The sequence below is a fragment of the Hemiscyllium ocellatum genome, chromosome 22 (genome assembly GCF_020745735.1).
Source record: "Hemiscyllium ocellatum isolate sHemOce1 chromosome 22, sHemOce1.pat.X.cur, whole genome shotgun sequence".
In the NCBI taxonomy this organism is placed as follows: domain Eukaryota; kingdom Metazoa; phylum Chordata; class Chondrichthyes; order Orectolobiformes; family Hemiscylliidae; genus Hemiscyllium; species Hemiscyllium ocellatum.
The window spans coordinates 9212944-9229356 of NC_083422.1; the positions used below are offsets into that span (position 1 = coordinate 9212944).

At 46.7% G+C, this 16413-nt stretch overlaps 1 protein-coding gene across 2 annotated transcripts in view; it reads left to right on the forward strand.

Annotated features, from left to right (window-relative positions):
- ank3b (ankyrin 3b) overlaps positions 1-16413 on the forward strand; it is a 392035-nt gene that overhangs the window by 246712 nt on the left and 128910 nt on the right. For both annotated transcript variants that reach the window (XM_060841865.1, XM_060841864.1), the window contains exons 21-23: positions 1447-1545; positions 2031-2103; positions 3546-3608. In XM_060841865.1, coding sequence (XP_060697848.1) covers positions 1447-1545; positions 2031-2103; positions 3546-3608 — 235 coding nt within the window. The remainder of the gene's footprint in view (positions 1-1446; positions 1546-2030; positions 2104-3545; positions 3609-16413) is intronic.

A 16413-nucleotide genomic window follows, 5' to 3' on the forward strand; every position in this document is an offset into this window, starting at 1 on the left:
CTTAAACATAAAGTCCAGTGACAATCTGGTGGTCACCCTTGCTATTTGCTCACTCTAAACTTCTGAATTTAACCCCCTGCCTAAAACTACCTTAACAAAAAGTAAACAGTGACACCCACTGTATGTTATTCGATGATGTCACACCCTGGGATATGTTTGTGCTGATCATCTGTTTCTGTTACTCTTAATCCTCCTGCTCTTGCCTCTTCTCAACTCCACACTCTGTGCCCAAACAGGATGTTAATAGGAAGAGGATATTTCTCTGTGCAAACATTTATTGAAAAATTCCAAGCTGGAGAGGAGAATAAGAGAATAATGGGATAATTCTTATTTCATTATTTCCTTGAAAGATCTGTCAGCAGTAAAGATACTGGCATTCTTAGGCATGTTCCATGCAGTTTGACATGCTGTCTTGTATGTCTCTTACATGTACATCTCACACTCAGTCTCCCCTATGTCCTCTGCCTTGCTGTCTCATCCTCCCAGTCTTGGACACACTCTTGGGCACTCATATGCCATCACACATTTGCAGTGTTTCTTTCCACTGTCTCACTCAGCTTTCACACTTACTCGCATGTGTACATTGTCACACTCCCTCCCTCGTGCTTTCACACTTACTCAACGTGTACATTGTCACGCTCCCTCCCTCGTGCTTTCACACTTACTCAATGTGTACATTGTCACACTCCCTCCCTCGTGCTTTCACACTTACTCGCATGTGTACATTGTCACGCTCCCTCCCTCGTGCTTTCACACTTACTCGCATGTGTACATTGTCACGCTCCCTCCCTCGTGCTTTCACACTTACTCGCATGTGTACATTGTCACACTCCCTCCCTCGTGCTTTCACACTTACTCGCATGTGTACATTGTCACGCTCCCTCCCTCGTGCTTTCACACTTACTCACACGTGTACATTGTCACGCTCCCTCCCTCGTGCTTTCTCTCTCAATTTTCTTACACATTCTCTCTCAGAAGTGAATATGTAACGGAGCAGACCTCGAAGCCTCAATAGCCCACTCATGCCCCGAGGTCCTGTTTTCCTCCTTGTTCACTCGGATATGCATGAGTAGAGAGGAACATCATATAGGGAAGAGACCAATTTACAGAGTAACCTTGATTATCTGGTAATCAATTATCTGATTATCTGGCAAGATCAAAATGTCCCAATGCTCAGCTAAACTGTGTTATCTGGCATTCGATTAACCGAGCAAAGTGCTCCCTGCCCATGTCCTTCGGATAATCGAGGTTCCTCTGTCAATGTTTCTCAGTGTTTTACAGTCAAACAAACATCCTGAAATGGGCATAAGGAAATTACAGAGTGAGGGTGTTCTGTAAATGTAACAATAGATTTTTAAAGAGACACTGTTATTTTTCAGAACCGTGTTGCTTCTGAGTGAAGATCCCAATTGCAGTCTCATTGTGGAATGTTGTTCTTGTTTTTAGAACGGGAATACTGCTTTAGCCATCGCTAAGAGGCTTGGTTATATCTCTGTGGTTGATACGCTGAAAGTGGTTACTGAGGAAACCTTGACGACCACAATGGTAAATTCTGTTTCTGTCTGCTTATCTATCTGTCCATACATAATCATATTGGCTGGTACTTTGCTTATCTCAGTACCTCTTTAAATCAATGTATTGAAGATTGAATATGGGGCGACATGGTGGCTCAGTGGTTAGCACCGCTGCCTCACAGCACCAGGGACCCAGGTTCGATTCCTGCCTCGGGCAACTGTCCGTGTGGAGTTTGCACATTCTCCCCGTGTCTGTGTGGGTTTCCTCCGGGTGTTCCAGTTTCCTCCCACTATCCAAAGATGTGCAGGTCAGGTAAATTGGGCATTCTAAATTGCCCATAGTGTTAGGTGCATTAGTAGAGGGAAATGGGTCTGGGTGGGTTACTGTTTGGAGGGTCGGTGTGGATTTGTTGGGCCAAAGGGCCTGTTTCCACATTGTAGGGAATCTAATCTAATCTAATCTAATAACACTGATCTGACATGACTGTCTCTAAAACACACACTTTTTCTCCACAGTCCGTAACAGAAAAGCATAAACTAAATGTTCCTGAAACAATGAATGAAGTTCTGGATGTATCTGATGATGAAGGTAATGTTCAAATGTTCTCTTCTGAAATTATCCCTGCTTGCAGTAAGAGGCTTACTCCAATTTCTGATGCTCATTTTCCCAGTTGTCATTATGTGTTATAGAACTTAGAGATCTCGGGGCACAGGTTCATAGGTCCTTGAAGATGGAGTCACAGAGAGACAGAATGGTGAAGAAGGTTCTTGGCAAGCTAGCTTCCACTGGTCAGACCATTGGGTTAGGAGATGGGATGTCTTGTTGAAGCTGTAGAAGACATTGGTGACATCACATTTGGAGTACAGCATGCCCTTCTGATCACCATACTACTGGAAATAATGCTGAAACAATGTACTCGGGTGCGACCTGGACTGGAAGGTTTGACGTATAAGGAGAGGCTGGGACTTATTGACCTGAAGCATAGTAGACTGAGGGATGACCTTATAAAGGTCTATCAAATCATGAGAGGCATAGATAAGGTAGATAGCGAATACTCTTTCTCCCTGAGCAAGGGAATCTAAAACTAGAGGGCATAGGTTTAAAGTGAAGGGGGGAGGAGAGATACAGGAGGGTGCAGAGGGACAGCATTTTTACACAGAGGGTGTGTGTGTCTGGAACTGGCTGCCAGAGGTAATGGTGGAAGCAAGCACAGTGCTGTCATTTAAGAAACACTTAGACAGGTATATGGATGGGATGGGTATGGATGGATATGGATCAAGCACAGGCAAATGGCAATAGTTTTAAATTGTGAAAACTGCACAGCATGAGTAAGTTGGGCTGAAGGGCCTGTTTTCATGCTGCAGGCCTCTATGACTCTGTGAGCCTGTTAATTTACTCTGCACATCAACCTAAAGACATTTTAGAAATGAAGCAAGTTTATTATTTGAGGTCAGGGCTTGTCCTCTTATGTTATCCTTTCAAGAACGTAATGCCATGATTCACTAATTCTGTGTGGCCAGTTGGATTTCAAATAATGTCAGCTGAGGTTGAAGACTGTTGAGCGTAGACCCTGCCCAGTGTCCAATCAGGGGGAGCTCAGCCTGGTCCCTAGCTAATGCTGACTTAGCTCTTTAGGAAAGATCCGTACATTAGGTCATAGTGCCTCTGGGTCTGGAGAATGAACAATAAACCAGCACCCCTGCTCTTTCTCTGCATCCTTGTTCCTCTCCTTGTTTCTCCGTTGTTTTCTGAATATTACTCTGTCCTAACATGAGCCTTTTCCCCATGACCCACTGCCACATTTCTGCTTTGTCAGTGACCTTAAACCTTAAGATATTGCTTCAAGGTGTCATGCTTTTTTGGCTGAGTTTTGCAAACCATTGCAACATGAATTCTAATGAATATGTTCTTCTGTGAGCTCAGTGATGTCTAATATTTATCACACCCTAGCCTTGTTTTTACAAAAGTAGGGTTGAAATGATTTTGGTCACATCTGGTAATATATGGTCATCTTTATTCAAACCATGCAGTTCATAAAGCCAGTGTTCCTGAATTTGTCAGTGAAGCTGAGTCTTTGTCAGATGCTGATGAAGGTACTTGTTCTTTCTTACTGTGACAATTTAACAATGTAACGCTTCCTTGTTCGAACCCATCACTAACGCACTGACTTCACTTCCATCCTGCCTGCCCGGGTCCTGCTTGCTGTACCTGAATCCTTGTAAACCATTAACCTGAACATGTGAAGGGCTGGAACCATACTGAGTGTGAGCTGCTCACACTGCTTGCTGGTGGTGACGGGAGAACATTAATCGTCGGAAAACTGCAACTCGACTTAACAAACCTTTCTATCCAGCGGCATCATTACAGTTAAACATTAACATGTGCTCTTCCATGAGAGGCTGTGAATGCATTTGCCAGTATTCCTTGGAAATGCTAAGCTCTGGGCAGACTTTTCAAGAAACTACCAATCTTCAGTTTGTATTTTGGAAGGTGCCATTTCTGAAAGAGTGAACTTAAACAATGCTGCAGGTGAAATTAATGCCCTTAGGGACAAATTCACCTGAAAGCACACCTCCAGTTAATAGCATTGTGGAAGCAGGTCATTCAGCCCATCGAATCCACTCCGAGACTTGCTCTATCCCTGTATTCCTGCATTTCCCATGGCTAATCCGCCTAGCCTGTATATCCCTGCACACTATGAGCAGTTTAGCATGGTCAGTTCACCTGACCTGCACACCTTTGGATTATGGGAGGAAACCGGAGCAGCCGGAGGAAACCCACGCAGACACGGGGAGAATGTGCAAACTCCACACGGACAGTCACCCCGAGGCTGGAATCGAACCCAGTTTTCTGGCGCTCTGAGGCAGCAGTGCTAACCACTGAGCCACTTCACAGCTCAGGCCTTAGCCATATCCTTAATCTTGTGAAAATTGACCATCTCAAGTGTTCTGAGTTTGACTGTCCCTGATAATCCCGAACTTGATGATGCTCTTTTAAATTCTCTTATGGGGTTTGGGCATCGCAGGCAAGGGCAGCATTTGTTGACCGTCCCTAATTGCCCTTGAACTGAGGTCAGTGATTTCCCAGGGCAGTAAGGAGTCACCCACATTGCTGTGGGTCTGGAGTCCCATGTAGGCCAGTCCGAGTAAAGACGACAGATTTCCTTCCTTAAAAGGACATGAGTGAAGAAGTTGGGTTTTTGCAATAATCAATAATCATGGCCAGCTTTGCTGAGGCTACTTTCCGCTTAAGATTTATTTGTTTAAATTTCAGTAGCTGTTGTGATAGGAATTGAAACCTTTCCCCACAGTATTCACCTGAGTTTCTGGATTATAAATCCCGAGACATTACCGCTGCGGAGATTGTAATGAGGTCAGCCAGCTGGGCATCATAGAATGTGAGTTCCCTGATCGAGGGCTGTTAATCTGATCCAATCAGGGAGCCCTGGCTGACATAAAGGGATGTGCGTAAGGGATATTGAGCCCCTGAATGTCTGACTCAGTGAAAAGCAATGCTGTTGTCAAAAGCTATGCTTTTGCAAATAAAGGATGATTGGTGATGACATGCTGGCCTCTAAAGCATCATTGTGTTGCTGGAAAAGCACAGCAGGTCAGGCAGCATCCAAGAAGCAGGAGATTCGACGTTTCAGGCATAAGCCCTTCTTCAGGCTTATGCCCGAAACGTCGATTCTCCTGCTCCTTGGATGCTGCCTGACCTGCTGTGCTTTTCCAGCAACACACTTTCAGCTCTGATCTCCAGCATCTGCAGACCTCACTTTCTCCTCTAAAGAGCCATTTCCAACCACTACACTGAGAGAAAATGGGTGATGTCACATCACAGCAACATCTCACCAGCCCTGGCTTGATCTTCAGGCCTGAGGGAGGTCCGAACCCAGACTGATCCTACAGTCATAGGGCTCAATAGCTGAGGTAGCCACTGACACATTTTACATCATTGAATGTTATACCATGAGTGGCTTCAAAATCAAAACTGGAATGGGAAGGGGCAGGAGTGACTGAAGCACTTGAATTGGAATTGGCCTGATGATTGCTTCAGTTATTGCCATCCTTTTCTGAATGAGGCCCTCAAATATATTGGGCACAACTATTCATCGATGTAGACAGAGGCTGATGCCACCTTCAGCTGGTTGGCAGCCACCTGAATCTTGGTCTAACCCAGTGTAATGTTACACATCATTTGGGACCTGAAATTTGCCATGACTGTGCCCACTTTGTCGAACAGACCCCCACCGCTCCCATTTCTACTGCCAGATCAGCAATTAAAATCACTGTGAGGATTTCGGATGCTGATTTTAAAAACGGGGTGGGGAGGGCAGGCTGATGGAATTCATAGGGTGACTGGACAGGAGCAGTCGCTCCCAAATGGGCAAGAAGGGGGTATGTACATCACTGAAGCACACACTGTCCACGTGGATCCAAATGGAAATGGGCAAGATAAATATGGGTGACAAGTAGAGTAAGGTAATGCACCTGTTATGTATTGTTCTGCAATTCAGCATTACAAAGTGGGAAATGTGTTAACCATCTTCAAGTGAAGTATTAGAAATGAGTATTGAGTTACGGAAATTGTGTTGTAAGTTTAGTTGGAGGTACTGCAGGAAGGAATTTACAGAACAACTTCACAAGGGGTTCCCCAAGTGATGACCAGTGAACAACAGTGACACTTCAGATTAACCTTGGAATTGTTGGTCATATTATAAACCAGCAGCATCTCTCTTCAAAGTTCCCAACATTGCAACCGAGGTTTTGGTTATGGTTCATGAGGAAAGTTATTGTTGGTTGCTAAGAAGGATGGGCGTCATTGACATAAATCCCTGAATCGTTCCTACTTTCTGCAGCTGTGCAACACTCCAAGAACCCTACGTTCCTCCAGTTCTTCTCTGCTGGGCAACCCTGCCTTCCTTTAGTCATGTCATTCCTTCAGATGTGAGCTTCCTTCTAAGCTCACTGTCTCTCCATATCTCATTCCTCCTGAGAGACATATTAAAAACCCACCACTTTGATTAAGCTGTTGGTCCTAATGTGACTTCTAGTGGCCTAGTGTTTACATGTTATAGTCTGATTTGTCGTGTACAATTAGCCTTGTCTATGAGAAGCCATTGGAATCTCTGGTCACTGCAGTTCTGTGTGTTCCTGTTGTCATGCCCTTGTTTTGTTTCTGACGTTCCCCACTCATCTAGCCCTCCTCCAAATTGGACCTGCTCTTTCCCCACCTTTCACCCTCTGTTGTCACCAACACCAGACTCTTGGCTTTTCCAACAGTCACACTTTCTGTAGTGCCACGCCTTCACCTCAGTCAAAAGCCTGTGAGATGCTGAAAGTCCTGCTCGATTGGCTACACTGCTGTGGAATGGTTTCCAACATGTATCAATGCAAGTAATTGTTGCCACTGTTCTATTTCCGGACACATTAATAGGTGTGGTGGTAGGTTGGCCACAAACAGTTCAGACAGGAGCGCAGGAAGTCTTTGTAAAAATTAACTGACTCACTGCACTCAAAATGGTGGACGTAGACCAGAATTCATGATGTGGAGAGCCCTAGCCAGTTGGCACTCAGCTGGGCATGTCCTCACCACACCCGTTGTCAGACCTTTCTCCACAAGCACAGCCTGTGAAAGCCATTGGCTGCAAGTCATCCGACTGTCACAATCAGACCTGTATGTTCAGCTACTGCTCATGTCACCGGGGGCTCTCTGACTGACTGACAGGTAGAAGAGTCATTTGCGCATGCTCCGACCCTTCCTCATCGCCAAGCACTCCCCTGTACTGTCACCTTAAGGGAGACAGAGTGAGACTGTTCCATTGCCTTGAGGGTCATCAAGGACATCAACTGCATGCTGGAGCACAATGTCTGTGTAGCTGCAGTGTGAATGCTTAGAGTGTGACTCAGGACTCAATGCAGCTTGCTCCAAGACCGTTCCAATGAGTGACTACCCCCTGGATGTGAGTCATAAAGTCCTGTGCAAGGCTCCAGATCTTGTAAAGTGTCACACACACTACCAAATGACTCCAAAGATAGTAATTTTGTGCAGGAAGCCTGGGAGGTCTGAAGCTAAGGGGTTGAAGTTCAACGATCAGCTTCTACATGTTGCAATGCTCTGATTCACCTGTTGCAATGTTCTTCACTATGATGCACATCCCAGCACTGGGGCTTTCAGTGAGTGCCACAAATTGCTGGCCCCTTCTGCGGCCTTGAAAACAACAATATATTCTCCTTGTTCACGAGACGTGAACATTGCTGGTGAGGACAGAATTTAATGCTCGCTAGCTAAGTGTTCTGGAGAACTTCACATGCAAGAGGAGGCAAACAAGATGATATTTCCTCCATTTTCAACTCATGGTTTTGTTTTGTGCTGTTGGAATTGCTGGGGAAGATGGTGAAGGAGTAGGAATGATGGACAAATATCAATTCCTGTCTGAAAACAGCTGCTGTTTACTCATCCCAATGTTATCGCTGAAGGCAGACTCCCCTGTGTAACCAGCATTCAGTGCTGCTTTGTCACTTGGAGTTGCTAAAACAGAGTTACAAATATATTCTCACAATGTGGAAAGCTGCACTGATGGAGTACCAGTTGAGGTCTCTTAAAGGCCCAGTCACAAACCACAGACAGAGTTCTTAATGTGTGGGAGGGTAAACTCAGGCAGACTGGTCACTGGGACCAGGCGTTTGGTGTCATGTCAGGATCCAGTGGATCTATAATACAGGCTGCATCCAAAACCCTGAATATGCACATCCTGCTGCATGTGTTTAGGAGCCACCACTGGTATTCCTGACTTAAATCCTCTGGTCAAAAAGAATTCCGCACTTGGTCTTTCCAAGTCTGCTACGTGTAATCCTGTCATGAATAGTAAATCAACACTTTCGAACTACCATTCACCAGAAAATTAACCAACTCAGTTCTATCAATATTCTGTTTACAAGCATAGGTCAGAGATTAGCAATTCTGCAACTGTAACTCCCCAAAGCCTGTCCACCATCTCCAAGATACAAGTCAGGAGTGTGATAGAATACTCCCCATTTGCCTGGATGGGTGCAGCTCCAACAACGCTCAAGAAACTCAATGCCAACCAGGATAAAGCAGCCCACTTGATTGGCACTGCATTGCCCCACCTTTAATGTTTGTGTACCCCACCACCAACACAGAACGTACCAAATACAAAATCCACTGCTGCCACTTGCCAAGCAACCTTCAAAAGCACTTGCTGAATTGGCAACCTCCGCTAGATGGACAAGGACTTTAGATACATTGAAGATCACCCTCCAAGCTGCACACCATCCTGCCTTGGAAATATATTGCAGTTCCTTCACTGTCACTGACTCACTGGAACTCCTTCCTGTTAGCACTATGGACAGACTCAAACCGCATGGACGATAGCAGTTCTAGAACATGACTTGCTGCAAAATCTGTTTGGGTGTTGTGGTGTGCATGGGTTTCCAAAAAGCTTTGATGAAGTGCCCCATAATTAGCTTGTCCCCAGCATTGAATAAAAGGGAATGTGCTGGCATGTCAAAGTTGACTGGGGGATTGTGCACAGAGTAATGTTGAACAGTTATTTTCCAGACTAGGGATACTACAGAGTTCCCTAGGAGTCAGTACCAAGGCCAGGGCTTTACTTGACATTTGTTCGTGACATAGACTTCGATGTACAGAACACAATTTCAAAATTTGAACATGACTTGGAAGTACAGTGAGGAGGACAGTGGTAAACTTCAAGAAGGACAGAGACAGACTGATGGCTGGGCAAGCTTGTGGCAGTTGCAGTTTAACACAGAGGAGTGATGTGTTGCGTTTTGCTCAGAAGAACGAAAAGGACAAAAAAAAATGTGGTATTATTCCAGTTGACTGCTGCTGGCATTTTGTGGGATACGCCAGCACAATTAGTAAATGGTACTGGGGAAGGGGAGTTTGGGTTAGTTCACAATCCACCTTTGTCTTTTCTTTATCTTGGGCCTGACTAGTGAAAAGTGGGAGAGGATGCACTACAGTGGAGTATCGACAGAAGAGGCACCATTCTTGATTAATAAATGGATTTACAGCTTGATAGCAAGAAGTACAACCACATGAGGTCAGGCATTAGTCATAGTACCTTCGGGAGTTGGTACAGCCACATCTGCTCCTTCTGAAAGCTGGAGTAGAACCTTCCATCTCCACTCTCAGACTGTGCAAAACTTTAATAGAATCAGTGGAATCAATGTAACAGGAGCATAATCCCTTTAGAACAAATCCCCTATCAATAACAGAAACTAAAGGCAACTTGTTGGCTGATACTTCACCCCAAGCCTTTTCTTGGTAACTTTTCCCAATACCGTTCATTCTCAGGGTCCCAATCCCACCTCAACTGGGTCTGGAATCAAACCAACACTGTTGCTATTCTTCTGAACCACATGTTAACTAGCTCGCCAACTTTGAAACTCAAAGGGTTCAATTAGAAAAGGGAGTGGAAGAGGAGGGAAACCAGTTATTTAAGGGGGCAGGGCAAAATGTTGTTGAAGAGCCCATTAGGATCCTGGGCTTCATAAATTGAGATAAAATACAAGAATGAGAAACGTGGTCCTAGCCTGAACACTTCATCCACCAACTTCAGGAAGGTTAAAGAGAGGGTGTGGAAAATTAACAAGAATGACGCAAGGGTGAGGGACTAAGTTACAAATGCAGATTGAACAGGCAAGGGCTGCTGTCCTTGGGGAAGAGAAAGTAGGAGATTTGACTGAGGTCTTTAAAATCATGATGAGTCTAGGGTGTAAAGGAAACGGTTCCTTTCAACAGAAGAAGAGAACACAGATTTCTAGTGAATGGGCAAAAGAGCCAGCAGCCACTTGAGAATGTATATTTCACACCCTGAGCTATCTGGGTGTGGAATGCATTACTTGAGAGTGTGATGGAGGAAGCTTTAAACATGGTTTTCTGAAAGAAATTGGAGAACCACCAATGGCTGGAGGACAGAGTGAATGTAAATGTTTTGCGTTTACAGGGCAGTGACAAGACAGTGGGTTGAGCTAATTTCTCTTTGGAACAAGCCAGCTGGACTCTATAGACCAAATGGCTCCTTCTGTGCTCCAGGCATTGTGGTTCCTTACACTGTATTCCTCCTTGACATTGCCATATTTCCCCACCTCCAGCACTCCCCAGCTTTACAACCAGGCAGAGATCTCAGTGCTCTTGCTTTGATGCCCCGATGGTGGCAGTGTCCTGGATCCTAAGCACTGGGATTTCCACCTGAAATACTCGCCACCACCTCTCTCTCTCTCTCTCTCTCTCTCTCAATCTCTCTCTCTCTTCCTTGAGGTTGTTTCTTTCTATCTCTTCCTTTTGCTCCTCCATCAAAAATATCTCTTTATCAAGGCTCAGTGTCAACTCTTGTTTCATGATTCTCACATGAAGCAGCCTGGGGACATTTTTTCTAATTTACAGGTGCTATGTAAATGCACATTGTTTTGAACTGAGGCACAAACCCAGGTGGTGGTGGAGGGATATGTCACATACGAGTTGGAGCAGAGCTAGGGCATTCGGTCCCTTAAATATGCCCTGACAATCTGTACACAAATGGTTAAACTGCCTCAACTATTTCTTTCATGCCAACTCAGCATAGCTACCAGCTCCGGAATATTTTGAAAGATTATCTCCTCCTCTTTAAACATTTAGTGATTGAAAAGAAGTTCCCAGATGGTCGGTATGGACTCAATGGCCCGCTTCCGCACTGCAGGGATTCTATAATCTCAGTTATAAATGAGTGTCCCCCCATTCTGTAACAAAGTCCCCTAGTTTGGGATTCCCTAGCTATGGAAATGTTTCCTCCACGTTTTAGCCTTTGGTAGTTGTACCAAAGTGATTGACAAAGTGTTATATGTAGGAACGAGGAGTGGGAGTAGGCAATTGAACCCTTCGAGCCCACTGTGCCATTTAACATGATCATGATTGATCTTATCCTGGTCTCAACTCCACCCTTCCTGCCTTCTAGTAAAAAATGAGGTCTGCAGATGCTGGAGATCACAGCTGCAAATGTGTTGCTGGTCAAAGCACAGCAGGTTAGGCAGCATCTCAGGAATAGAGAATTCGACGTTTCGAGCATAAGCCCTTCATCAGGAATAAGAGAGAGAGAGCCAAGCCGGCTGAGATAAAAGGTAGGGAGGAGGGACTAGGGGGAGGGGCGATGGAGGTGGGATAGGTGGAAGGAGGTCAAGGTGAGGGTGATAGGCCGGAGTGGGGTGGGGGCGGAGAGGTCAGGAAGAGGATTGCAGGTTAGGAGGGCGGTGCTGATCGCCCTTTGTCCTGCTTTCCCATCAGAAACCTATCTATTTCCTTCTTGATTCTGTTGATTTGATTCTGTCTCCACTCCATCCCGGGACAGAGACGTCCACAGATCCACAGCCCTCTGACAGGAATAGTTTCTGCTCAGCTCAGTTTTGAAAGTACCTCCACTCAGTCTGTATCTATGACCTGTTGTTTGAGACTGTCCCTCAAAGAGGGAGCATCCACCTTATCAAACCCCTTTGGTGTTTTATATTCCTCAATCAGATTTCCCCCCCCCCATCCCATTCTTCTGAACTCCAGCTAGTGTGAGTGTCCACATCTCTCCTCATTTGTCTTTGGAAGAATAAAACAGCTGGACAATTGATTGAGAGTTGCCCAATGTTCCAGGAGTAAACAATCAGTCTCTAGGTACTGTGGTGTGGAGGAGGAGAAACACGGCCACGTTCGATAAAATTGATTCATCTTGTTATTCTCTTTGACCATTTGTCTTTACCGGACTGTAGTACGGTGGCTCAGTGGTTAGCACTGCTGCCTCACAGCACCAGGGACCCGGGCTTGATTCCAGTGTGGAATTTGCAACTCCACTGTGTGGAGTTTGCACACTCTCCCCTGTGTCAGCGTGGGTTTCCTCTGGGTGTTCCGATCTCCTCCCACAATTCAATGATGTGCAGGTTAGGTGGATTAGCCATGTTAAATTGCCCATAGTGTTCATGGATGTGCAGGTTAGGAGGATCAGCAGGGTTACAAGGGTGGGGAAGAACAGGATGCTGTTTGGAGGGTCTATGTGGACTTGATGGGCCGAATGGTCAGCTCCCACACTGTCGGGATTCGAAAGGACTGTGAGTGAAGGTGGTGGAGCCTGCTATCTGTACAGCATTTAAGAATTGGGTAATGCGTCCGATTGGCCTCCAATATTTCAGCGTGAGCAATAGTTGGAAAGCCAGCCTCATCATGTGAGGAAGCCTCCAGGAGGATGTTGAAAACACAGTTGATAACCCTAAATCTCAATCTCGCCTGCTTCACATTAGAATTACACCGAGGCATGTTCGGGATGGGTGGCATTCAGTTGGTGGAGGTCCCAAAATAAGGAAGGGCTGAGGTGGGATTGGGATTAATTTGGGAGACCACGGGATATTATCCAAGAGTTGAAATCACTGCAGTGCCGTCTCCTTGTTATTTTCCAATGAAAACGCCAACAGAGCGGAATCTGCGTTGACCCGGATAAATATTTGGAGTGGGCAGCTGCTGAGAATTAGCCTTTTCTGTGAGTGATGCATATCCTGGTGACTTCATACCCCCACCCCCTCCAACCCCCGTCTTTGTTTGAGTGTGGAACATCGGTGTGAGACAAGCAAGTATCTTTTTACAGAGCAAGGGAGGCTCAACTCAGTGCTGACTAATTCAGAAAATATGTGCTGTGATCGGGGTTCCGGCACACACTGGGGAACTGCTGTCTTTTCTAAACCCCCCCTTCTTCTCAATGCCCCCCTCCCCCTTGTCTGTCTGCCTGTCTGCGTGCTTTATTTCCTTCCCCAGTCTATAAGATGCACAAAGCTGTGTCTGAGGTAAGCACGCCCCCCAGCTCTCCCTGCTCAGACTGTGTTGCTGAGAATTGGAGGCAGTGTATCCAGCGCTCGATCGCCAGGGAAGGGTGGGTTTTTAAAAGGGTGGGGGGGAAGGATCAACTCCGGGAGCGATCACCATGTCAGGGGGTGGGGGAAGGAACAAAACCGGAGAAGAGTTTTTGCAGCTGGCTGGGGGAGATGACTTCCCGACCGTGTAAGGGTCTCTCTCCCTGTCTCTCTCGCTGTGGAGTTTGCAGTTGTGGAGTGCTCCGGGCTGACTTGCAGGTTTGGGTGGAAATGTGATTTTGCAAAGTTTGTCATTGTGTTCCTGCCTGTCCAATTGTTGCAGTCCCTGTCCATTTCCTAGACTCTATGTGTGTGTGTCTAATCGAGCAGGGTGTGTGAGCATGGAGCTATTTAGGAAACTTCCAAGTTTTTCCAAGATTCTCCGTGTCGAAGTGAAGTTATTCCCACATTAATCCAGCTCTGTGCATGAGAGTCACCCTCCCCCCAAATCTCTCCAAGTTTCAGAATGGATACATGGATAACGTACTTTAGTCAAACTCCTGACTGGATCTGAATCTGTTGTTGTGTGAAATGTCCCTTACCCCCGCCAATGCAGTCTGCAACCTCCGAGGGCTCCCCCCTCCCGATTCCAGCTGATTGCAAGTCTCCAGTGCTGACTCAGCAGTAATACGCCCCCCTCCTCCATCCCAGCCCAACCCGAACCCCGTCCTGCACAGAGCCCTCAGCGATCCCGAGCATAGCAGGCACCAACCGGGGCTGAGTGAAAGCTGAGCTCCTTCAACTCTCTTTCCACCGTTGAGTTTCCCAGGCACCAGGTGGTTAAAGGTCGGTGGAAGGCTGTTTGTTCTGATTCACTGCTCGGTCAGAGTGGGAGGGACTGTGCAGACGGGCAGGTCGGTCTGGGAGGGCAGGGTAACTGTGAGAAACCACCAAGACAGTGGCCAAGCAGAATGGCATCTTTCTGGACAGGTGGGCAATAGCCAGTCAGGACCAATATAAATACTGTGCTTCAGAAACGGAGGCACAAAACCCAAGGCCAGGACACTCTTCTGGCACTGAGGTACAGAGCACTGGGTTTCTGTGTCACTGTGGTACAGGAGCACTGGGTTTCTGTGTCACTGTGGTACAGGAGCACTGGGTTAATGTGTCACTGTGATACAGGAGCACTGGGCTAATGTGTCGCTGTGATACAGGAGCACTGGGTTTCTGTGTCACTGTGGTACAGGAGCACTGGGTTAATGTGTCACTGTGATACAGGGGCACTGGGTTTCTGTGTCACTGTGGTACAGGAGCACTGGGTTAATGTGTCACTGTGATACAGGAGCACTGGGCTAATGTGTCGCTGTGATACAGGAGCACTGGGTTTCTGTGTCACTGTGGTACAGGAGCACTGGGTTAATGTGTCACTGTGATACAGGGGCACTGGGTTTCTGTGTCACTGTGGTACAGGAGCACTGGGTTAATGTGTCACTGTGATACAGGGGCACTGGGCTAATGTGTCACTGTGATACAGAGACACTTGGTTTCTGTGTCACTGTGATACAGGGGCACTGGGTCTTTGTGTCACTGTGGTACAGGAGCACTGTGTTTCTGTATCACTGTTGTACGGGGTGCTGGGTTTCGGTGGCACTGTGATACAGGAGCACTGGGTTTCTGTGTCACTGTGATACAGGAGCACTGGGTTTCTGTGTCACTGTGGTACAGGAGCACTGGGTTTCTGTGTCACTGTGGTACAGGAGCACTGGGTTTCTGTGTCACTGTGATACAAGAGCACTGGGTTTCTGTGTCACTGTGGTACAGAGCACTGGGTTAATGTGTTACTGTAATACAGGAGCACTGGGTTTCTGTGTCAATGTGATACAGGAGCACTGGGTTTCTGTGTCATTGTGATACAGGAGCACTGGGTTTCTGTGTCATTGTGATACAGGAGCACTGTGTTTCTGTGTCACTGTGGTACAGGAGCACTGTGTTTCTGTGTCACTGTGGTACAGGAGCACTGTGTTTCTGTGTCACTGTGATACAGGAGCACTGGGTTTCTGTGTCACTGTGGTACAGGAGCACTGGGTTTCTGTGTCACTGTGATACAGGAGCACTAGGTTTCTGTGTCACTGTGATACAGGAGCAGTGGGTTTTTGTGTCACTGTGATACAGGAGCAGTGGGTTTCTGTGTCACTGTGGTACAGGGGCACTGGGTTTCTGTGTCACTGTGGTACAAGGGCACTGGGTTTCTGTGTCACTGTGGTACAGGAGCACTGGGTTTCTGTGACACTATGGTGTAGGGGTGCTGTGTTTCTGTGTCACTGTGGTACTGGAGCACTGTGTTTCTGTGTCACTGTGGTATGGAGCACTGGGTTTCTGTGTCACTGTGGTACAGGAGCATTGGGTTTCTGTGTCACTGTTGTACGGGGTGCTGGGTTTCTGTGTCACTGTGATACAGGAGCACTGGGTTTCTGTGTCACTGTTGTACGGGGTGCTGGGTTTCTGTGTCACTGTGATACAGGAGCACTGGGTTTCTGTGTCACTGTGGTACAGGAGCACTGGGTTTCTGTGTCACTGTGGTACAGGAGCACTGGGTTTCTGTGTCACTGTGGTACAGGAGCACTGGGTTTCTGTGACACTATGGTGTAGGGGTGCTGTGTTTCTGTGTCACTGTGGTACTGGAGCACTGTGTTTCTGTGTCACTGTGGTATGGAGCACTGGGTTTCTGTGTCACTGTGGTACAGGAGCATTGGGTGTCTGTGTCACTGTTGTACGGGGTGCTGGGTTTCTGTGTCACTGTGATACAGGAGCACTGGGTTTCTGTGTCACTGTGGTACAGGAGCACTGGGTTTCTGTGTCACTGTGGTACAGGAGCACTGGGTTTCTGTGACACTATGGTGTAGGGGTGCTGTGTTTCTGTGTCACTATGATACTGGAACACTGTGTCTCTGTGTCAATGTGATGCAGGAGTGCTGGTTTTCTGTGCCACTGTGATACAGGAGAACTGGGTTTCTGTGTCACTGTGGTACAGGAGCACTGTGTTTCTGTGTCACTG